This window comes from Enoplosus armatus, chromosome 20, assembly GCF_043641665.1.
Source record: "Enoplosus armatus isolate fEnoArm2 chromosome 20, fEnoArm2.hap1, whole genome shotgun sequence".
Lineage (NCBI taxonomy): Eukaryota > Metazoa > Chordata > Actinopteri > Centrarchiformes > Enoplosidae > Enoplosus > Enoplosus armatus.
Window position 1 is genome coordinate 8,975,833 of NC_092199.1, and position 24,327 is coordinate 9,000,159.

General features: G+C 41.1%; 1 protein-coding gene across 1 annotated transcript; it reads right to left on the minus strand.

Moving 5' to 3' along the window:
- Window positions 1–79: 79 nt before the first annotated feature.
- Window positions 80–23,675, minus strand: adam11 (ADAM metallopeptidase domain 11). The gene is made up of 26 exons (XM_070927582.1): window positions 23,547–23,675; window positions 23,130–23,281; window positions 20,223–20,299; window positions 19,613–19,679; window positions 14,122–14,204; window positions 13,320–13,377; window positions 12,119–12,182; window positions 11,143–11,282; window positions 9,915–9,989; window positions 9,649–9,720; window positions 8,173–8,339; window positions 7,571–7,655; window positions 7,284–7,374; window positions 6,713–6,764; window positions 6,230–6,329; window positions 5,905–5,976; window positions 5,653–5,745; window positions 5,423–5,503; window positions 5,267–5,317; window positions 5,112–5,175; window positions 4,851–4,956; window positions 4,524–4,643; window positions 3,811–3,979; window positions 3,528–3,642; window positions 2,399–2,489; window positions 80–537 (listed from the first exon to the last, which is right to left on the minus strand). Exons 1-26 carry the CDS (start codon window positions 23,602–23,604, stop codon window positions 495–497), a joined length of 2,346 nt encoding a protein of 781 aa, XP_070783683.1. The 5' UTR covers window positions 23,605–23,675; the 3' UTR covers window positions 80–494.
- Between the last annotated feature and the right edge of the window lie 652 nt (window positions 23,676–24,327).

Sequence of the window (24,327 nt, forward strand, 5' to 3'; positions counted from 1 at the left end):
AATGAAGCGACTGATCGTTGCAGCTGTAACGCAGATAAAATCATAAAATAATAAGGAAAATAACCCAAAAAACTAAAACTTAAAAAGAAGAGTTCACCTTTTATTATTGAAAGTCTTATGAATATTACAAAGTCGACAATGGCAGCCAGGTTAGTGAGGGGACATGCAGTACAAATAATAATGAAGCAAACTAGGATTATAGATTATGTTTCCTAATACTGTTCATCTATATAATATTTGATTGATTTTGTGTATTTTAAAGGCCCATCTATCAAAGAGTATTGCAAACTAGCATAGACTATATATAAATGCTTTGGTTCATGCTATAGACTTGTCCCTATACAAATAAATATTAGATACAAAATGTGTGAAAGGTGAAAAATAAGCAGGTGACAGATACATGTGTGTGCTCAGACAGGATTCTTATAAAATGGATGGCTTTATGTTTACATAATGAACGGTGATTCAAGACTGATAGTGTTTTGGTGTCTGGATCAGGACTGAAAGGCGGGATCGTACCTTCCTCTTCGGATGTTTCTGGATCCGCAATGAGGCAGGAACAAGATGGAGGGAGTGGACAAAGTGAAGCAGAAAATATAAATCAGGTAAGACTATCGACTGCTGTTTCATGTGAGCAAGAAGCAGTGTGAAAAAAGAAACATGCGATGAACCCAAGGCCTTAAAAGCAAAGCAGTAACCAGAAACTCACATCTTTATCTTTTGTTATGCAGAAAGTGAACTCTACTACTGAGGAACTTGCAACTGCAGTGTCTTTCCAAGCAGATTTGATGCTATCAAGCTACAGTCATGAGATTCAAGCAAAAGATTACAGCATTTTCGTTTGTTTGCATCCTGCAGGCATGCCACAGCAAAGCTAGCATGGAGCAAGACAGCATTGTGTGAGCAAAACAATCTACAGAAAGAAGGCCGGAAGTCAAATCCAGCTGTGCAGAGAGGAGCATGGAGAGAGTTTGTTAATCTGTTTATTGTGCTATAGGAAATCTGCATCACTAAGTCAGGGCCAAACTTAAAATAATAATCCATCGATTTAGCATCACACTCCTAAACACTGTCAGACTCGCCAGGGCCGGATTTAAAAATCATATATAGATAGTCTTTTTATGCCGTGCATTCTTCTTCAAAACCTGCCTACATTACCCACAATGCAACTCGACCACCGACAATCCAGTTGGAGATTCAGGTGTGTTATGCTAGTAGAGGCTAATGTAGCCTCGAGCTGCTAGCCTCAAGCAGAGATGAGGAGCGGACTACAGAGGCCTGGTGAGCTCACTTCTTTCTAACTCCACACCCAATGATGTTTTTCATTTTCAAACTTGTAGTTTTCAACCAACACTGACTCAAGTGACATCAACTTGAGGTTATTTCTCACTTGACGCAGCGCCCTCTGGAGCCACAAAAGGCTTTAAACAACTTTTTCACATATGCAGTCGTACCACCCAACACCTAAACACACTGATGTGTAAAATCGAGTTCCCCTTTAAAGGACACGCAGATTTATTTAGTGTGGCGTGAGAGTTTCTAGCAGTTTCACTTGTGTGTTCAGTATAAGACTGCAGCTAATAATTATTTACATTATTTACACAATTAATGTGTTGATTATATTAGTCAATTAAACGTTAAGTCTACAAAATGTCCAGCAATAGTGAGAAAGACTAGTCACAATTTCCCAGAGACCAAAGTGACATCCGTCCAAAAGCTGGAACCAGAAAAAATTATTTGAATAGTGCTGCAACTAACAATTCTTTTTTTTTTATCACTGATTAATCTACCAATTATTTTCTTGATTGATCGATTGGTCCATAAAATGTCTTGTTTTGTCTGACAGTCCAAGACCCAAAGATGAACAGTTTTCTATCATAGAAGACTTTAAAACCAAAAAACATTCATGTGAAAAAGTAAACTTTTTTGCCAATTTTGCTTATTTTTAACAAATAATCTGCTTCAATCAACTGACTATTGATTATTTAACAAACTGTTACAACACTAGTTCAGTATTTAGCTCATTACAAATGAAACGAATGTAGCTTCTACAGTCCACTAAACAAAGTGCTACAGTTCTTAGCAAATTTAATAAATATCATATATTGCAAGTGGTGACAATCCTGCCCGTCATCTCATGCCATGATGGAGATTTCATTAAAGAGCCAAAAGGACTCACGAGGGTTTTTAAGTACCATCATTCATGGAAAACCCATCTACCGCACGTCCACCAGCTTTGATAATAACAAATTAATTAATCATAACAAATACTCCCTGGTTGTGAGTATGGATCAGACAGCAAGCAGAGGAGCATTCAGCAGCGAGCCGCAGGCATGTGTGTTAGCTGACAGAGGAACACAGCAGGCGCACACAGATGGAGGCATGCCAGAGCTCTTACTTAAATCCCCAGCCAGTTCCCCCCAGGACTATCGCTGCCACGAGAATTGCACCGGCAACCGAACCTATTATGATATTGGTACCACTGGGACCTGTGGGAGTGAAGGAGTCAGCCAGTGAGGGAAAAAAATAGCATGTGAGAGTGCCGAGTACTAAAAATTAGAAATACTTTTGGTCATGCTTTGTATCTCTGTTGACAGTAAAGCATCAAGAAATAGTTAAGAGCTGTAGAATATTAAATGTTCAGTGTTACTCAAAACACTTTCATCCAGCGTGGAAAAGTAGAAGTTATGATACCTGCTGTCAAGTGTGAATTGTGATTTGATGCTTGATTTCTAGGTGGTAAAATATCCTTCAGCCCCCACGTCCTGCTCCATTTATTTCTAATAATCAGTGATGTCATTAATACGCTGATAGGTGGTGATGACTGCAGTGGCCCACAGCTGGAAAGGGCCCAAAATGAACTCCAGTAGTTTGTACAATTTATTTCTTGTATAAAGCATTGTTTAACAGTGATCTATGAATAGAGGAAGGATGTAGTGGAATACCTCTTTAAAAGACGTATAAGAACAAGTGACTGTACAAGAAAACACAGAATACGATGCTCATTCTGTAGATTCATGTTTCTTCACATTGTCATAATTCTTCATTTAAATGTCGCTTTTCAATCAGTTTTTATGCTGCATTTTATATTTTTGTTATATTTTGTTTATTTTATGCGTGAACCATTTCCATTCACTTATTTCTATTCGGTGTTTTAATTGTTCTTAGAGTTGCTAAAGAGATGTAACAAGTAGAAGTGCTTTTCTTTCTTGTCTGCTTTTGCTACTGTTTGCACAACAACTAGCCAGAAGCCTTACGGAATTGCTCAAGTTTAATTTGAACAGATTCAGTCTAACTTGCAGAAAATAAAATCACATCATTTAGCTTTAGAGTGAGACAGTTTTTGGTTCATATGTTGAAGAAGGAAAGATCTGCCATTCTTGCTGTGTGTGCAGATGGCAGTTTTCGGACTATCCGATGTGGACAAATTATTTCTTTTGGGGGAAAAAATGAGGAGACATAAATGACTTTATGTTCACATTTTTCTGTCACAGAAGTGAGGCTGTAACAGTCCTGAGTGTAGTTACCTCTGTATTTCTCTGGGCCCTCTGGCGGGGTGGGGATGGGGATTGGGTCAAACACGCTACAGTCCTTCCCAGTGTAGTCTGGATCGCAGATACACTTCACCTCGTTACTGCAAGTCTGCAGGACGGAGAGAGGAGAAACTTGAATGGACGTTTTCAACATTTCATCTCATTCAAAACCTTTGTTTTCACCAGCGAAACTCTAATGTTGTACTGCCGTAAAGCTCCACAAAGCAAACAGATAATAAAATGTTGAGGTGGGACCCGACGGCAGTGGCAGACTCACCCCGTGGTGGGAGCAGATGCGTGAGGACGAGGAGCCCGGGCAGGTGCTGAGGTTGAAGGTGGTGACGGGGAGGCAGCGACGCTCCAAACACATCATGTTTGGCCCACATGGCGTCCCGTCCTCCACATAGCCCAGATCCAAGCCGTCATCCAGCACTGCATGGCCGCCCCTGCAGGTCACATGGTCACATTAAAACATGGTGATTCTACTTCTCCCAGGGTTACCCGACTCTATCTGAGTGGGCATTATCTCAACAACTGTAATTCCTATAAAACACAATTAAAATACCACATTAACTATTCATTTCAACTTATTCTGATACTTAATACAGATCAATTCCTCTGTTTATTAATGTACGTCATAAATCTTTCTCTTTCTATCACATACTCTACATCTAAATGGGCTGATGGCAACAAAAAAGTCAAGGCACACTGCTTTGTTACGGTTCAGTGAAAAAGCCTTTATTACAGAGGCTACATGATTAAAACAAAATAAAAGCATATTGGCGTTCAGTTTGACCCAGAGAAGACCAGATGATACGTGTTACGTGTTTTGTTTGTCTTGTTTGTCTTGTTTCTCTGTGTGACCATCAAAACAAAAATACAAGAGGCACAAATTCAAATTCTGCCATCTTTTCCGCATGAAGTGAATCCTAATTTTGGTTAAGCAGCCTTCTGTATTTGTTAATCCTTCAGTTGTAAAAGCGGCCTCACCTGCAGTCCATGTATCTGTTCTGATGGTGGATGGTCAGACTGGTGAGCCTCCCCTGCAGTTCACCAAACCTCGGCTTAGCTGTCAGATTGGTGCACAGCAGCAAACCACACAGAACGTCTCTGATGAGGGAGGAAAGTAAGAAATAATGAAATAATGACAAAACCCCCCCCAAAAAATTCAGACTCATATGAGATTTTATAACAAAAAAAAAACGAGTGTGAGTTCAGGCTCTCTTTGCAGCATCCTCCATCAGTTGTTTTTTTTGTTTTTTAATTACAATTTTGTGTGTATGTCCTGTATTTTATGTGGCCACACTGTTCACTCACTGCTTGTTACACTGCACCCATCCCTGACCACTGGAGTCCGGGCCACAGTTTCCTTTCTCTGTGCCCTCAGAGTTCAGCTTTTCATAGCAGAACCTGTCAGCTGAGTCTGAGAAGAGAGAACAGAGTCACGCACTGCACTACAACCCGTGGCCTTGCTTTCATTCTTACAAAGCTCTTTTCAGAAAATATAAAATACTTTTTTAACAATCAGAGGGTCATGCAACATGGAGAAACAAAGCTCAATACTGAATCCAAACCTACTGTAGCCCCACAGAGTCCTGCACTGGCCATCTCTGGTCTTACAGCGACCTCCGTAACAACGACCCTGAGGAGAGAGGACATACAGAAAAAGACATGTTTTATTAAATGTAATAAGAGAAGCAGTAACAAACACTTGGCAAATAGCATGACTTTACCTGTCCAGCGTCACACATGTAGCCATCCAGTTTGTGGACATTATGAGGACACTGCAAGAGAGAGAGCATTATCTGTCTGTTGGGTTTCAGAGGTCTGAATTTTATTTTCAAGCATCTTGAAAAAAAGGGAAACAGATGTGTCGGGGCTTCTTCTACCTGGCTGGAGTCTCCTGTGCAGGTCTCAGGAATGTCACAGTCGTTAACAGCGTCACGGCATGTCGCCCCTCTCAGCTCATACTGTCAAAAAACAACCACAGAAGAAGACGGAAAACGGAGAGAAACAAAGAAAGTAGAAGGCAAATAATAAGCAAGAGAGTCAATCAGGGCCTTAATAAACGGCAACAAACTATCCAGTTAAAGTGGTGTTATTTATTAAAGCAGCTGACCTTGCAGTCCCTGCAGCAGAGCCCATTGCTGCACATGGCATTGTGGGTAAGGGTACACTTCTTACAGCAGTTGGCTCCACTCCGTGCACACTCCTGTGGGTCAGAGAGGCCTTACAGTATCTGTATCATGAGTGTCAGGGTGCTTTTGCCTCAAGGCTTTCCTGACATCCTGAACCCACATAACTGCCTACACTTCCAATCCAACTACAATCTGACACAGCGCAGTTAATTAGTTCATTCAGATGTACTAACCACTAGTGATCCGCAGTCACATTCCTCTCCCAGCTCCACAAATCCATTCCCACACTCTGGTGGGTCTAACAACTACAGGAGGAGAAAAATATACACGGTAACTATAGAGTCGAACAATACATTTCATCAGAACTATCATTGAAAATACATTTAAACCAATTTTGTTTTTTGATTTTTGAGACACTGAAAATGTTCTACCCGTGTGAAACAGGTCTTTAAAGTAAGTAGATTTGCTTTAATTGTTTATTATATAATAAAAACAAAAAAAATCAAGGTTAAGAGTTAATCCATTCAGACTTCAGTAAGAACTGTTACAGTTTTTCACCTTGCTGGGCTTGTTGAAGAGACAGCTGCCTCCTCCCTGTTGGAGGAAGCGCAGGTACTCGTCTATACTGCAGCGAGAGAACTTCCTGGGCAGGTAGTAACTAATTGATACAAAACAAAAACAAAAAACACACAACTCAGAAATAACTCACTGTTTTTGCAATATTGCTTAAAACCTTCAAAAGTCAGTATTAAAATATGATAACCTGTCAACCAAAATCATGTTTATATTTTGCCCAAATAAAGAAACTTTTACAAGCTACAGTTGATGCTCCTTAATTTTGTCATTACTTTGTAGATCACTGGCTGGATAGAAGAGACGTGCAGGAAAGACAAGAACTAGTCAATAAAACTGTAGATGATTTACTGAGACATATTTGACAAAAATGACTGGGAACACGTCCGTCTTTGTTTCCACAGACTCCAGTTTTAGTTAAGAATTCTTTTAGGTCACTGATTAATATATTGTACATTAAGTGCATACCCTGTATCCTCCATGATGCAGCCCAGCCATGGGTCTGGACACCTGCAGTCTCCTGGACACACACACACACACACACACACACACACACACACACACACACACACACACACGCACACACACACGCACACACACACGCACACACACACAAAACATTTCTGTGGACATGTTTGAGCAACTCTGTGATCTCACCACTTGAGGGAGCCGTTAGTGCAGCAGAATTTCCTCAGTGATGAATTTAAATACAATCAGCACGTTCTCAGTGAAAAATCATCAGTTGTAAAATACATTAACACTACTTGAATTTGTTAAAGGCATTTGCAAAAGATTTTAGATCTAACAGGACAATAAAATTTAGAATATTTTATCTGAGACAGCTTTGCTGAAATTATCATAATATTGCAGGAAGGAATAATTTAAAACAGGAACAAAACACAAGTATGTCTGGTGGACGGTGAATGGTATTTAAAGTAAAAAGCTTGCACGGAAAATTGCCTTCTTAGCTACGCCTCTGTGTTTCTGAATCATGACACGAGACATTTCGATCAATGTCTGCAATGTACATTCGTCTCACCTGCAGCCGGTCGCTCTTTGTTTCTCAGCATGCCGATGTTCTGGCCAAGACTCTGACACAACGTGATGGCCATGGGGCCCACACTGCCAAACTGAACACACACACACACACATAAATCTTACAAAAATAATAATCTTATAAAAAGTAACGACAACAGCTGGCCTCAGTTACAGACACATAAGAACAATTTATTACTTCTATAAATACACTATTTTTCTGAAGTTCATTAGACAAATGATTTGCAGCCGGTCTCTCTGATCTATACATGGTGGAGACACAAGTCTCACCTCATTGATGCCTCCACCCCTGGTGAGGGAGCAGATGCCCCCGATGTAGGCCGCCTCGCTGCGACTGCTCATGAACGTCCTCCCACTGTAGTAAAGACAACAAGACTGCTATAATAATAGGCACAGAGGAGGAGGAAGAGAAGAAGAAGAATGTGGAGAAGAAGAAGGGGGATAAGAAGAAGGGGGATGTGGAGAAGGAGGAGGAGGAGGAAGAGAAGAAGAAAAAGACAAAGAAGAAGGAGGAAAAGGGAGGAGAAGGAAGAAGAAGAAGAAGAAGAAGAAGAAGGGGGATTGGAGGGGGATATGGAGGGGAAGAAGGAGGAGGAGAGGGAGAAGAAGGGGGGATGTTGAGAAGGAGGAGGAAGAGGAGGAGAAGAAGAAAAAGACAAAGAAGGAGGAGGAGAAGGAAGAGGGGGAGGAGAAGAAGACAAAGAAAAAGAAGGAAAAAGACGAAGAAGAAGAAGAAGAAGAAGAAGAAGAAGAAGAAGAAGAAGAAGAAGAAGAAGAAGAATGGGGATGTGGAGGAGGAGGAGATGTAAAAGAAAGGGGGAGGAAGAGGAGAATGATAACAACACCAAGTAAAATCAGGAGGTTGAACCCACGAGAAGAGGTGAACGGCGTCGCAGCGTTCCTTGATGCTCTCCTTCCTGTACTTCATGAAGTCGCGCAGGGTGAGCAAGGCGTCGTCGCCCACGGAGACCCTGTTTTCAGAAGACCAGGTTTCCATGGCCACCAGGACGATGCGAGTGTTGAGCTGCTCCTTGTAGATCTGGACTCATCACGAGCAGGAATTATGCAACAGAAAAATTCATCTTTGTCCTTTTGTCAGTTATTTGCCATCGTCCCTCAAAACAAAAATTTGTGAAAGTGAATATTGTAGTGACATAGAATTTTTATTTAGCCCCATTTCTACATGGGAAAAGGAAAAAAAGAAGATGTTTGGTCTTCTTCTCATCTCATTATGAGGAATAATGACAAAGAAAAGTGCATCCTTTAAGGAGAACACAACAGGAGGGAGGAGAGCTGGAACTACAGACATGTTACCATCAAGGATAATTTGACTAATTTAACATAAATGCAATGTTTAAAACGGTATGAATTCAGTTAAATATTGCGGATGATGGAGACTGTTGCATCTGTCTCCTTTAGACATGGAGTGGGAGAAGGCAGGCAGCAGTTGGTTGCCTTGGAAACCAGCATCAGTGTGACTGTCCCCAGTCAGTGAAGGGTTTCCCATGCTGATGCTACAGCAGAGGACACGAGCACAGAGTGAATTATTTACTTCACTTGGCTGCTTTGGAAGGTAATATATAATTAATAAATAATAATTATATATATATATATATATATATATATATATATATATATATATATATATATATATATATATATATATATAAAATCAGAATATGTGTGTGTGTTCCTCTTCAGTGCCTATTTAATAACATCTCACCACACATAGGTAACCGGGCAAAGTCCTTCCTCCCCATTGTGTTTCTTCTTCATAGTATTTGTTTGGTCTTTGATTATATGGCGCTCAAATTGATGTAACTCACGTTGAACTGCCTTGAAACCAATATAAAGATAATTATAGCAAAATAAAACTGGGCTTTATTTATATCAACTACATTTAAACATCATTACATTTTTACTTATTTAGAAATGGACCATTAAAATCATCCATAAAAAAAGTCCCTGTTAAATGATGATGATGATTCAAGAGATAAAAGCAAATATTTGCCATTTGACAGAGTAATGTAACAGCCAGAGTGAAAAAACTGAAAGATTTGTGACAGCAAATAGACCTTAAACAAACTCTGATACACAACACAACTTCAACACAATCTGAAACCAAACCTGAGATGGTTCAAAATAATACCAGACGGTAAAAGAGCTGGTGTGAACAAGAGATGGCAGCTGTCCCACTCAGGAAAAAGCTCTGAAATGTGGCAACTGTCCTAAATAAGCTCAAGAGAGTTCCCACAATAGATCCACTATGAAGGGGTGCCATGGTTAAAAAGAACAGATGATAGGAAGAGGAAGCTCATAGTTAACTCCTCGGCAATATTTCAACTCACCGCATCGGCCATGTTCACCACCGCTTTGGCAAAGTTCTTCGTCTGAGTGACCGACCGACGGAGCTGCACAAACTAACAAGAGGAGAAAAACGCTGTTACTTTCGTCTTTCTTCCTGCGCTGATTATTAAGTCTTATCAACAGAGCAGCAGCTGATTAAATCCTCTTTTTAATGAGAGTCGTGCTCACTTCTTCTTATTGCCTTCACGCAGCGGTTACAGAGATAAGGTAAAAGGAAACGCCTCGGAGCTTTCGGCTTCAAACATACCAGTTCGTGGTCGTTCACCACCATCAGCTCGATGTACTTGGTCTCAGTCTGGACGGTGCGCTGGCCTCGCCGCACCTGGAGGGGGCAAAAGAAATCCACACAGCAAGACGTCAGAGTATGCTGTCATAATCACCTTCACACAGGACAAACAGACACGCACACAAGCCCAGCAGGTGAAACCATTACTCACACACACACACACACACACACACACATACACACACACACGCTGATGCTGGTGAAACTCTAGTCTTTGTCCTTGAGAGGGCAACAACAACTTGGAGACAAACAATCTTTCATTCATTTGGCAGAATATTTGGGCGAACTTTCAAATCTTTTTCTTGGTAACATTAAATATTCATGACTAAATAAGCGACAGTCAAAGTTTCATAATAAATATCCTTACGCGTTATCTGGTAAGATTTTAACACTCAAAAACTTCATCAGGACTGTGTAGTCATAGTTTGATCAGACTTAATTGAGCTTGCAAAATAAGCAAACCTGGTTTACATTTGGCCATAACATATCTGCTAGAGTTGTGCACACACACATTTCGAGTTGCTGCTGCTTACTTTCAGTTTTACCTCCAGACAAAGCTGTTTGGATGATCAGGCTAAACTGTTGGCTTGTTTACAACCTGTCTGATCGTCTGACTACTCATGTTTCTGATTGGACGTCTATGTAGAGATGTGAGGTGAGGACATGTCATGGCAAGCCATTGTTGATATTTCAGTGTGAACCACAGAGGTGGACCGACCGACATTGACATCCCTAGAGTCACGCAGCAAGCGCGGCTAAAAATGTCAAAACTGATGCAGCGGAGGCTGAGCATCTTTAGTCTAAAAGCATCTTTCGTTATGCCTGATAAAACCCACGTCTTTCAAACTTCACACCCTCTGTTTGTGATGCTCCTTTAGACATTTCTAGTCCAAGCCTAATCCAAAATGAATCAAGTGGCATCACTCGAGTAATTTTTACTTATCTTGGGATTCTATTTTCATTAGCATGAAAGCTGAGACAAGCTATCAGCATGTGTGTGGAAATTTGGCATCATCTGAGAGACTTCTCTGTAAAATATTAATTGTGTTTGCATATCTCAGCTCTGATGTTTCTCTCACGGTGACACTTGCTGCAATGCATGCAACACGTTCCTGGCGGGCCGTCTGTGTGCAAACATGGAGGTGTGTGTTGGCGAGCAGACGCTCATAGAGTCCGTCTGAAAACTGACTTGTCTTTTTGAGCGTCTCAGGCCTTCTGTAAAGACGGGCTGCTCCTCATCAGGCCAGCCGTCTCCATCCTTCAGCTTGCCGTCTCCTTCGCTGTGGACGTCTGTCTGCCCCTCAGGCTCTGTGCTGTTCACAGAGCATCCTGGAAAACACACACACACACGCACAGAGTAAGTGAGAGTGAGAGAGAAAAGTGGCTAGTCATCAGTCCAGGGATGGATGTAACCATGTATTTTAGTCCACTGATCTGCAGGAGAAATCAATAACACACAGCCAGCAGAGGAGAGAGGAGGAAAGGGGAAGAGGACAAATGGGAAGAGAGAGAGAGGGGTGAGGAGGCAGGGAGGAGCGGCAAGGGTTGGGTAACAGGAAGTGGGGGGGCAGCCAAATGAGATGTTTAGCAAGGGCGAGGAGGGCAGCTGGACAACCTGAGGAGGACACTATACACTGTAATGTGTGTGTGTGTGTGTGTGTGTGTGTGTGTGTGTGTGTGTGTGTGTGAGAGAGAGAGAGTGTGAGAGAGAAAAGCAGCCAAAACAGACTTGCATTACAGAACATTTGATTTAGTTTTGTCAAGGACGTGGCTGAACATGTCGTCTCCAAACACGAAATGGCAAGCAGCCTTTGGATTCATCAACAAGCTGCATCCTGCCGGGTTTCATCAATATCTAAGTTTGATATCTGACTTTTAACTACAGCACCCAAAAACAGGCCAATGAATGTGTCTTTTAACAGCAAAACACCGATCAAATATGTATCACGTCACAAAGTTTTATCAAAATCGATTGAAGATGTCATAAAAGTATTACAGCTTAGATTTGAGCAGCAGGTTTTGTGTCACTAAGGTTTAGGATTTAGAAATTAGAGGGCGGAGCAGAGACAAAACTTAATCATCACATCAAGAGGGACTGAAATACTCTCAGCTGCAGAGCAAAGTAACTGTGAGGGGTTTCTCTGTAAGGCTGACGGTGGTCCTACCTGGACAGGGAGGTGGAAAGAGGTCGATGTCTGGCATCCGATATACAATGTGGTCATTCTGCTCCTGAGAGACGTCATAACAAACAGAGAGAAAGAGGAGGAAGGAATTAGTCTTTTTCTGGTCTGAAAGTGATGTTGTCACTGAGTTTAGAGTAAAACAAATAGTTTTATGTTATAACTTCTTTTCTGAGCTGCTTGTTTTGAAATGATGACTCTTCTTTGCATTGCTGTGATTTCTGAAGATTATAAAGGGTTCACAGAAGAGCCAGTTCTGGGTTCAACATTCATGCCTGCCTGAGATTTATTAACACCAAATGCAGCTCTATATGAGTGATGACATCCCCTCAAACAAAAGAAAAACATGCCTTTCTAATCATACAAGCCTGAACTTTAGTCCACAGCTTCTCTGTGTTAGAAAGCGCTGCCGTGTCCTCTGAGGTTCACGTGGATCAACGGGAAGGAAAGTGCTCTGATGCATAATTAATCAATCACTGGGCTGTCATAATGGCAATAACACTGCTGGACACTGTGGTACAATTGAGCTGGGGATAAATACTTTATGAAAATGACCCATCTGAGATAGGGAGCCGAGGAGAGCGAGGGAGAGTTTGAAGATGAGCTGAGAGGCCATTGATCCATCTCTCCAGTCTATGTAATTGAGCTGTACTTCGATTACTGTGGGCCTTAATGGAAAAAAGAAAAGCTCAGCCTCTTCCACTCTAAACACTTTCGTCCCGCTCCCTTTGGCCACTCTGTTATACGTCCTCTTCTTTTTAATACCAGATCTATTCTAAAATCAAATCCGGGTATTTTTGAAAGATCTAAAAAGCCTCTTAAACTTTTTGTTTTTGGTCGATTATTTTTATTATTCCTGTCTCTGTGGGATGATATGAGACAGGAGATGTGTGTCAGTGCTGGTGGATTGTGTATCAACTCAATACTTTCCACACAGCAACTCAGAGATAGAGTAACACTGTCTGGACTGACGGTAAGTCCGAAAAATAGGGACTAAGAGAGAAAGTGAGACTGTAAGGATTTCAACCATATTTTGAAGGACTGGTGCCAGTTTTACCAGACCTTTTTCACACGACCTGGTTGCTGCCTTGGTTTGATGCCAAGAAACTAGATATGCATGCGTTTACTTCTAATCCAACTAGTTGATCCACTCCACTGAGTTTCTCCTCCTAAAGTCATGACTCACCTCGCCACTACCAACAGGTTCGATCCCGTACGAGAAGTTCCCGTCAGAAAACATGCCCCTGAAACAAACAAAAGTATGTAGTAGCGGTATGTTACAATACGCCTGGAGATGTTTGTGCCAGTCTGTGTTGTTGGAGGTGGATGATGGGATGGCAGCCAGGATAAATAGGAATTAGGGTTGGGCTTGTTGTACTGACAGTCCTGGACTTTGTTTTTTGTTTTTAGGCAAAATATTGTCAAGAAATCCTTTGCCAACTTCTAGAGGTATCCCATTTTGTAATTTTTCTATATATTTTATTTCTACACTCACATAATGTTTCATACCATCTATATGCACAACCAGCATATGTTTTGTAAAGCAGCTGGTTAGCTTAGTTTAGCACAAAGACTAGAAACAGGGGGAAACAGCCCAGCCTGGCTCTGTACAAAGGTTAGTACCATTAACGTGTATCTCATTTGTTTCATCCGTACAAAAGCCAAAACTTTGTAACCTTTGGACAGAGCCAAGCTACCTGTTTCTAGTCTTTATGCTATGCTAAGCTAAGCTAAGCTAAGCTAAGCAGCTGCTGGCTCCAGCAAAATTTACCGTACAGGCGTGAGAGCAAATAAGCCTCCTTGTTAAAATCTCAAACTATCCTAAATAAACTAAATAGTACTTAATTTCCTGCTTGAGGACTTTTTCGAAAATCGACAGAGCCCCCAAATCTACAGCAAGTCTTTGAACATGAGAATCACATACAAACACCAAACTTTGGTGTTTTTCAGGGTGAAGTGACAACGTTTACTCAAAGTATTCGACTCACCGTAGGCCGTGGCAAGTGGATAGAGCAGCCCAGGAGCCCGGCAGCCCCCGCACACGCCCATGGTAGTAGCAGTGCTCTCCTCCCTGGAAACAAATCGTAGATTACAGTGAAACACTGAACCCTCCATTATCCAGTAACATGATCACGTCAAATTTCAGAAAATGAAACCAACACCGACTTCGAACCCCTCGCTGTTGCTGATCTTCTGGCCCCTAAATACACAGGTAGATACAGGGCAGGTATTTACTGTCAGACCTGGGGCCTACAGGCCGACCTGGTGGGTCAACTGAAGGATATCAGTGACAACTGTACGACAACAGCGTCCGGGAAAACCTACACCTACACTGGCTGCAGCTGAGTTGAGTTTCACCAAGGAAAAGCTGTGCGCATACAGTGCATGTTTGAGTCATGAAGAGAGCAATTCAAGTGCAACAAGGCCAGGGGTCAAATGGGAGAAACTCAGAGATGGATTCAGGTTTCAATGTAAAGTAAGCATAAGTAAACATGTACAATGTGAAATAAATTCAGAATATTCCTTCAGATTACACTTCAGATTTTAAATAGAAAGTCAGTTTTTTGCATGCATTGACGTTGACATTGTGAGTATGAGTATCTCAAAGAATGACTGTCACTTATACAGAAACCTGACTATATAATCTTCTTGCAGCTGCAAATGTGTTTTTAAAATCGGTAAACAAAATCACAGAAACTCAATTCACTGTAATTTTGACTGTTGGTTTCAGTTGAACATTCTGTTGCTAGTAGCAACCTCCACTGGCAACGTTCCATAGCAGTTACAGTTTAACTGACATTGTTACATTGAGCCTTTTGTAGTTAGGCTCTGGTGCTAATTAGCAAATTATTTAGCAATGTTCATATAATGCCCTTTGTTACCTCTATTCATGGTTACACAAATGCCAAGATTTTAATTTGAGATAAGTAAACTTTTCTCTGATTTTAGAGAGGTCCCCCAAAAGCTACAGAAGACATCATTCAACTGTTTTTAAAGGCTGTAAGGTTGACTTGTAAATCGACTTTGACACGTAAGAATCGGTAGAGTGCCCCTTTAATAAAGGATAAAATAACTTTGTCAGTGTGTGTATGCCAGTTTCAGGTGATACTTTCAGTTTGGCAGAACTGCTGTAAGGTGTTAGCTGTACATCCGGCTCCCAGATACCTTCACCTGATTATTCATAATCCCCTGAAAGGCTCCAACTGGATGATCATGTTGTGAATATAGTGTTTCCACGCTGCTTCTCACAGTACAGGAATGATCAGATTACGACAATCGGAGAGGAGGCTTGCCACTGTCATTCAAGCAGCACATGCATGTGTTTGAATGTGTCAGCAAATAAAAGTTGTTGAGAAAGAGAGGATTTTTTTTAAATATACAGCAGGCTTCATCCAAATGGATGGAGATTACAATCACGTGTTTGTTTGCAGCTACTTGGATCTATGGAGTGTGTGTACGCGTGTGTGTGTGTGTGTGTGTGTGTGTGTGTGAGATGGAGAGCGTCAGTTTCAGGTGTTTGTAATGAACCCCAATAAGTCATGTCTGCCACCTGAGCCTGCTGTTGTCTGGCACGGCTGATAGACCCAAACGGAAAGAGGCAACGTGGAGCTGCAACTCAAACCTGAAAAAAACCTTGACACCCTGTCAAGTCAAGTACAAACTCACGAAAATATTTCCCATTACATATAAGACCACTATTCAATAACAATAAGCTGTTTCTGTGCCTTAAGTGGCTTTGGTCCTGGACCTGGTGGTCTGTCAACTATGGCATGCTCATCCCACCTCACGTCAGTCACACAAAGCTAAAATCTCTTGTTTTTGAGTCTCGTTCATCCCTCAGCCATGCTAGCAGCTCTGTTGGGCTGTACTAAGGCACAGCGATGCTTTGAGCTTAATACTAACATGCTCACAATGACAATGCTATCATGCTGATGTTTAGCAGGTATAATGTCTTCCATTATCACCACTTTAGTCTAGCATGTTAGCATGCTAATATTTTGCTAATTAGCAAAAACACATAGCACAGCTGAGGCTGATGGAATTTAGTCATAAACCGAAGTATTGGACAAATAAAAATGTTGATCTGATGATGGAGCTAGATGAACAGTTAGGGGATCATCAGTCCGGGGAACATGAATGTCTGCACAAAAGTTCATGGCAATCCATCCAACAGATGTATAATTTCAGGCATCAGTTCAAAGATTTGGAACCACATAGAGTCTAAAAATTAACTTAAAATAATGACCACTTAAATTTAGTCCCAGTATTTTTTCATCAAGCTTATTTAGATTCAGTGTCAGTTCATCTGTTGAGGAAGAAAAGGACTTTAATCATTCATACCGAATAGTGAGAGAGCCCGCAGCACTTAGTCCGGGGCAAGATGATAAATAAATAAAAGGCAGGATTACAAGGCTAAATGGAGGAAATCAAATTGCCTAACACAGCAGACACACACTGACTTTCAGGGACTGAGTGCGCCTCTCAGAGGAGATGCATGTGCTTCAAGCAATGGCCACTCACACACGCAAAAAAAACAAATTTGTATAAGAAATCATAGATGAATCGTTTGCTGGGAGGACAGGGACAGGTAAGCAGGACACTACATCAGAAGTGAGTGACTATAGGAAAGAAACAAAAACTGCTTGCACGCACAAATGGCAAATAAACAGTTACGTCCCGCAGAGATGGGAGGATTCAATTTGACATTATAAACTCTAACTGAATTAGAAAAGCTGGAGTTACTCGTTGTCTGGACTTTGACTCAGCATTGTTGAGCTGAGAGGAGCACAAGAAAAGTAATGGAACAAGAGGAGCTAATGTAAAGTGAAAGGAACACAAGATAGAACAAAAGCATCATTTAGGAATATTAGACTTCCTCAGTGAGCAAGAGAAGCATGTTTATTCCCAAATGAGTTTTTCAGATATCATAAAGCCACACTGGCAGGCGAAGACTGACTGAATAATTTAAGAGTGAAACTATTTAGAGAAAAACATTTTAATTTTAATCATTATAATTAATAAGAACAGTGAACACAAAACACTCCCGTCTCCCTCTGATTGTGTTTGATTGAAGCTAATTCATCATCAGTGCCCAGGTACTTAGATTATTATCTAATATGCAATGCTGCAAGCTGAGGGTGGTAAACATTGTCCATCAATACATTAGTCTGTAAATGATATGTTTGGTACTGAGCTGAAGCGCTATATGTGATCAGAGTGTCAGGAATAAAACAAAAATGGTTTTTCATAGTGACATCTTACGTTTTCAATCAATCACAATAAACAAAAGAGTTTGTTGGTGTGAAGGCTCAAAGAACACTCAAAACAGATTTTCAAATTTCAGAAAATAAAAAGAATCTGCTGATTGTCAAAAATCAATGAAGCAAGTATTCAGCAGGACTCTGACACACATAAAACAGATCCCATAAATTCCCTTCTCATCCCTAATTCAATTCCTCTTTTAGTCATTGTGGGACATTGAGATTCAATCTGAACGAGCCAGTCACCAGTTCAATGCAACTGCATAGATCCACAGGGACCAATAAAAAGTGACACACAAAGGCAGGAGCCATTTATTGGCACTTCAATAAAACTAAATAAATCCAGATGGAGATGGTGGTGGGGGAGGGGGCTGCATACAGCAGGTTCTTAGTCCTGCATGCAGAAAAGGAAATGTCGATATAAGCAATTTGTGGAGTCTATTGTGTAATTTCTCCATAGATGCATGCAGGTGTTTGCATGTGTATCAGAACATTTTCAGGTATTTACATATATTTAGCTCATGCAGACATATAACTATAATGTATAATGTTAACTGACATGCACCATTTCAAGGTCATAGCATAAATGTGCAACATCCAAGCCGATCAGAAACAACTATTCATCCTGACATGGATTGAATACAATTTTAGTTTTTCCTTCTACTGATTTAGCTAACTATAGACTAATATTAATCCTTATATATTTATCTAAATTGCGTCTCATTTCTACATTTGATATCAATGAATATATTTGTACCATATTGCCAATTATTTGCTTTTGATACAGCTTTTGATACGGAGAATATGGACACTTTGAGTAAATGAATTGCATTTAAATCATTTTTATAATGAAATTATGGCTAAAAATGTATACTTCCAACACAGAACTATCTTTTAGATGCAATATAGAATTACCTCATGGTGTGCCACAAGGATCCATTCTTGGCCAACTATTATTTCTAACTAATCATGATCTCTTTTGAGAGTAATAAAATGCCTCAGGTCTTAGCTTCTCAAACATCTTATTAACTTATGGAGCCCTTTCCCCCCGAAATTACATCTTCCTTTAAGTCTTACAGAACATGGACAAGCATAATTTATGTTTTATATTTGAGATTTTATGATTACATAATCTGCATATATCTTTGATATTGTGATTATTGTTTTATATAACATAGGTAGAGAGATAATGAATACATCCATTTGAGACTTTTTCTTCTCCCGGAACACAATATTCAATATATATCTGTATATATATTTTTGTCATTTGCTTGATTTAAACCTGTGCAACTCAATGATTGTGCCAACATTACACATCTGGTTCCAAAGGTCAGGGCAGAGGGTGGTTGTAAGATCTGGTTTAGTTGGTTCTGGAAATGGACATGATTTGAATTCCCCTCACGGCACAACAAAATAGACCTGCACTGCTGCTGCTGACTGCTGGTACCCATGGCAACCATCTACTGATTGGTCAGGTGGTCTTTGGCAGAGAAAAAGAGAGTGAAAGAGAGAGAGAGAGATAGGGACAGAAAGAGGGAGGGACAGAGGCTAAAATAAAGCAGAGGATACAGACAGAAAGATGGCGTTGAGAGTCAAGCTGTCTGCATTAACTGCCTGTCTGAGACCATGTAAACAAACTAGACCAACAACATTACTATAGGGCAGTTTGCGCAAATGTAATGCATGACAGGGAGGACAACATCACCTCCTCAATCACCAGTCCACGTGGTGCAACAGCAGCTTGAAAGCTATCGCACAAATGTCAACAGATTCAACATGATGTGTGGAAGACACCAGAGCAGGCAGCAAAACAAATGAGCCAACAGTCAGCTAATACACCCCTGAAGCAAATCTTCACAGCCATTTACACTACCCTCTAGACATTTGCCATATGCTGCTATTAGTTTCTATTGATTCTGTTCAATTTCACTCAGGGGGAATACACCCATTGGAAACATGTTCTAATACACACTGGACATAAAAGCTACATGCTTGTAGGCATTGGCACAAAATCAATTTCTATCAAATTGGCTCTGACGGAAAACTTTATTTAAGTTTATTAAAGGAATAGTTCGACATGTTTGAAATTTTTTGTATGGTAAACATGAAGCTTAACTTAGCATAAAGACTGGAAACGGGGAAACAGCTAGCCTGGCTCTGTGGTAGCGAACAAGCGCATTGCACAAAATGTCAAACTACCTCTATAAGCTAGTCTTACCATATTCTGTGACAGCTGCCCGTCCTCATCATAGTGACGCTCCACATAGTCCGTAGACAGGAGGTTGCTGGGGAGAAGAAGAAGAAAAAAGCAAGAACAATAATCATTTTAACATTTAGTATCAACCTGAACTCAATACTTCTGTAACTGTTTGAAAAAGCAAGCTTGTAGCACTGTGTGACTATTAGAGGCCATTATGGGTCATTATTCTGGAGTGCTATCTAATCAGCATCAAACATTAGGACTTGCGTGACTCTAGATCAACAAATGGCTGATTCATAAGTAAAACCAAAATGTGTGAAGATTCATTTATTCTAAGTGCTTAGAGAGTCAGGGAACAGTATTACATGAATGCAGTCCATTAGAGCAAAATGTATGTGGAGGGAGAAGAGGGGGAGGGGAGGTATACATTTAGACCGTCGTTTAGCCCGCAGCCAGTCCTTATAGTGCCAACACACAGGACATACAGTACAATATTGTAGGTGGGCGGGAGAGATGGATGAAGAAAGATAGGCAGTAAGCGAGTGCATGTCAGTGACTGCTGTAAACAAAGCATTAAACACTTTGTGGTGTGGATGTGCGAACGCTTTGCAGGCATGCGTTGACTTACTGGTTGAGTTCCAGGTCAAGGATGAAGGATGCGCCGAAGGCCTCCACCAAGAAGCTGCTCTGGGCCAGATGGACGGGCTGAGGGAGGGAGGGAGGAGAAGTTGGGAGAAGGAGGCGTAAGAGATAGAGAAGAAAAAAAGGACTGAGATACTTATCATTAAGAAACAGATTTACGTAGAAAGAAGTCGAATCTGATTGATTGGAAAATACACCAAGTTTGGACACGATTGTTCACTTCAGTGGATCAATGGAATCATTAGAAATCAATGGCTTTATTTGACCAATTTCAAGTTTGTTATGCTGTGTCCCACTATACAGTATGTCCTATATACTAATATAGTTAGTATACAAGAAGTCGACATACTTAACTGTTTTATATATAAAATATACACCTGGAATTAACATGTGATCTGTTACTGGATACGTTATCTGGACAATGACATCGGATTCATGGCTCTTTGCATTTACACCTGGTATTAAAACACATTCTAAAATGCAGATCTCAATATGCAAATTAGTTAGGTGGGTCTGGCGGACTTGTTGATAGACATAGCGTGTCTCAGGTCAAGAGAAGCAATGTCACAAACGGACATCATTCATTTCTAAAGCACAGTTTTGCGTGGGAAGACTTGCAAGCTGCTACTACTTGTAGCTTTTGCCAGGCTTGCTTAAGCTCACAGGAGGCGGCAGAATGAGGTGACCTTTGATGTACGGTAGAACAGAAACTAAGCATAAATATATTCTTGGACGTTTAAAGCTTGATTTTGGATCATTAAACCACGCATCTCTAATTCATACCCCTGCATGGTGTTGGTCCCAGACATTAACTCAAACAAATGACTTTCAGGAAACTGTGACAGAATATGATAAAGAGAGAGTGGAGGAGGGAAGAAGACTGATGCATGTTCAATATGAAATCATTTAACATTGTGCATGGAGACAAAAGCAACAAAGACTAAGATAATAAAGGCACTTCGTCCTCCAGTGACCTCTCCCTGAAGGCGGGACAGCCTCATCCATCCCTGAGGCTTTTTTTGGATAAACTGGGTGTTGGAGCTCATCAGCTCTAACCTTGTGCCGAGGTGAGTCCCATCCACATCACAACACAGAGCTCTGCGGTGGCTCCCATCAGTGCTTACTGGCCAGCTCCAAGGCAGGTCTCATTAGTATTACCATGCACTCTCTGCAAACCACTTAGTATCAATCTAAATCTCCACTGGGTCCACATACTGTACAATAAAAAGCCCACAACGGTGCCTGTGAGCAGAGATAAGACAGCTGCATCAGGGCTCTGACTTTATTGTATTGTATTTTTCATTTTAACGTCAAAATCTTTCGTAAATGATTGGTGACTGAACTCTATTTTAAAGTATAAATACAAAATATTCCCTGCATGAACATGAGCTAATTGCTGTTAGAAAGATGCAAGCATTATATAGGCTGCGGTCATTTACAATGGGCAGCTGTCATTACTTAGGATAAAACATTGATGGATTAATAAAAACAAAATGGGATAACTGACCAAAAGCTGAGGCCCAGCTTGTTTTAGAGAAAGACATTGACCTTAATCTTAGTTTACAGTAGCACTTTGATCATCTTCATTTTTCCTCTGCTTCAGACCAGAAAGAGGTTACAGGAAAGAAATGTAACTTCATCTAATTGTACTCTCAGTTGAAGGAACCACTCAGAAGTTTTTTTTTTTTTTTTTAATACTTTCTATGTCAAATTCACACAAAAGATTATCATTGCGTGTTAGGATACATTTTCTTTTAAATATGACTCTGAAAGGACTCTGCTGATTCTACCTCACATCTAAATTCACATTCTGTAGCGCTGCGGCACTCAGACGGAAAACAACGGCACTCATCTTCCCGAGGGCTCCTACAGTCTCGGAAGAGATCATGAGACGCCGGCCACAGAGGGTAGCTCAAGGTCAGACCCGTGTCATATCCACTGACCGGCCAGCCGCTGACTGACAGACAGTGTTCATAGCGAAGGTAACGAGAGAGGACAGGTACAGGTGTGAAATATTATCTAATGGACTGGGCTGAGTTTTGTCTGCCCTGTTGTGGCCCGAGCAAGCTGGGCATCGTGTGGGGGATGAGGGGTGTCACAGGGTGGGGTAGAAGTGACAGACACATGACCTCATAAGAGAGGACAAACGGGTGAATCAGACAGTGAGCAGGTGGAGGTTAGAGTTTTAGAAATCAGCTGTCTTATGGCATTTGTTGAATATATAACAATGTTTTTCTCTCGCTTTATCATGTAATTTTTCCCATTGAAATCTCCCAGATATTTTATTTTGTTTTATTTATTTTATTTTTATTTATCTATTTTTCATTTTAAGGTTATAGGGTTGGGGAATGGTGTTGGAAAAATGGAGGCACGCTGTGCAGAGTATGGACACACAATATACAGTATATGTTGATATGTGGATGTACTAAATCGTCTTGCTGCACTAACACCACAGTTAAAGTCATAAAAATTGATCACAAAAAAAGACAAACTATCTAGAAATATTATAACTAAAACATGATCATTTAAAATGGAAATCATTTCTGTCCAACAGGAAAACGTCTCAATAACAATATCCTCAAAACATTCACCATTAAAATGTGTGAACTGACACACTTTCTATAATCTATCCATTTCAACTCCGTCTTTGTTTAATAGATTATTAGGTTGGTGGTTTAGTTAGACGTTGGACAGTTGAATGTGATCAGACATTCCTGAAGCATGAATGACACCCATTTACTGGGGAGACCTTGGTCACAATGAGATCTACAGCTACTGTATAGAACATGTAGAAACTAAGATTAAATGAAGGGGAATAATAATACATGTGTGCTCAGCTCTGGTGGGTCGCGGGATGGATGTGAAACAAGTCACAGATGCAGACTGAACTCACCTGCTCTCCGGCTGTGTAGTTCTTGACCCGGGTGTCCAGGCGGCTGTGGAGCAGCTCCTCCTGGGAGTGGATCTGTTGCAGGAGCCGCTTGGGCTGAACCACCTCTTCTGCAGGAGGCTGCCTTCCCTCCAGGCTCCCCCATTCCCTCAGACCTGCAGAGGAGTGTACAGACGGGATGAGCTGCCACAGAGCAGCCTAAAAGGTGTGTGGAGCTCTAAATGTGAGGCTTATTTCTGCAGTGGGATTAAACAGCTGATGGGGAACTGCTTGTTGACACCGATGCAACAATTACACGGTCCTTGTTGTTAGAGAGCGCAGGTTAAGTGGATGCAATAATGATCAAAAACTATCCATTTGTCACTGAGCACAGGTTGCCTGTAATAAACTAAATCATTATGTAAGAGCAAAGCCTCTTACCTGTCACGGCGCACCGCGCACACACTGCAGCGAACAGCAGGCATCTCACAGCGAGCATGGTGCTCACATAGTCCTGGTGGTTTCCTCGGTGCGGCGCCGTTAAATGAAGTGAAAAGAGGCGTGAGCGGAGCTGCTGCAGGACTGCTGATGACACTGAGGACAAACTGAACAACCGGGTTCCTTTGAACGCGGCGCCCGCATCTCTCAGCTCCCTCTCCGCCTCTGGCGAGTTAAAAGCATCCTGACGAGGCTCCTCTGCTCAGCATGGTGTGAGTGTGTGTGTGTGTGTGTGTGTGTCACCGAGCTCCGCGGCGCGATCACACACTCGTCTTTCGGCCTCGACGTTTCTGGGCTCGCTTGAAGCAATGAGGCTGCGCGAGGAGCCTAGAAACAAGGAGCACGTGGGGCTTGACGGGCCCACCCAAGCTGTCTGATGGGTCCAAAACTCGGGTCCAGGGACCCAAGGGTACCACCTGACCGAATAAAATATTGTATGTATTTCAGCATCAGGAGACATGTTCATTCTTTAATGGAAAATAACAGTTTGTGATTAATAAGTCACGTTTAAAAAGCATTAGACTTGGCGCTTTAAATCAGCTTTTATCTTTTTAATAATAGAATGGACTTTAAAGCATATTTTGTCGTCTCAGTTGATTGGATTCATATAAGAAAAGCTCATCACAAATATACACTACTCACAAAAAGTTAGGGATATTCGGCTTTTGGATGAAATTTCAGAATGCACTATAACCTTTACAGGTGAACTTAATTTGACCTTCTC

What these genes read in the sequence shown, in the direction of transcription:
- adam11 (XM_070927582.1), bottom strand. Translation starts at nt 23,604, where the DNA reads ATGCTCGCTGTGAGATGCCTGCTGTTCGCTGCAGTGTGTGCGCGGTGC. An exon ending in TGCGCGGTGCGCCGTGACAG is followed by an intron (nt 23,282 to 23,546) that starts GTAAGAGGCTTT and finishes ACTCCTCTGCAG; the next exon opens with GTCTGAGGGAATGGGGGAGC. An exon ending in CTTTCCACCTCCCTGTCCAG is followed by an intron (nt 11,283 to 12,118) that starts GTAGGACCACCG and finishes TGTGTTTTCCAG; the next exon opens with GATGCTCTGTGAACAGCACA.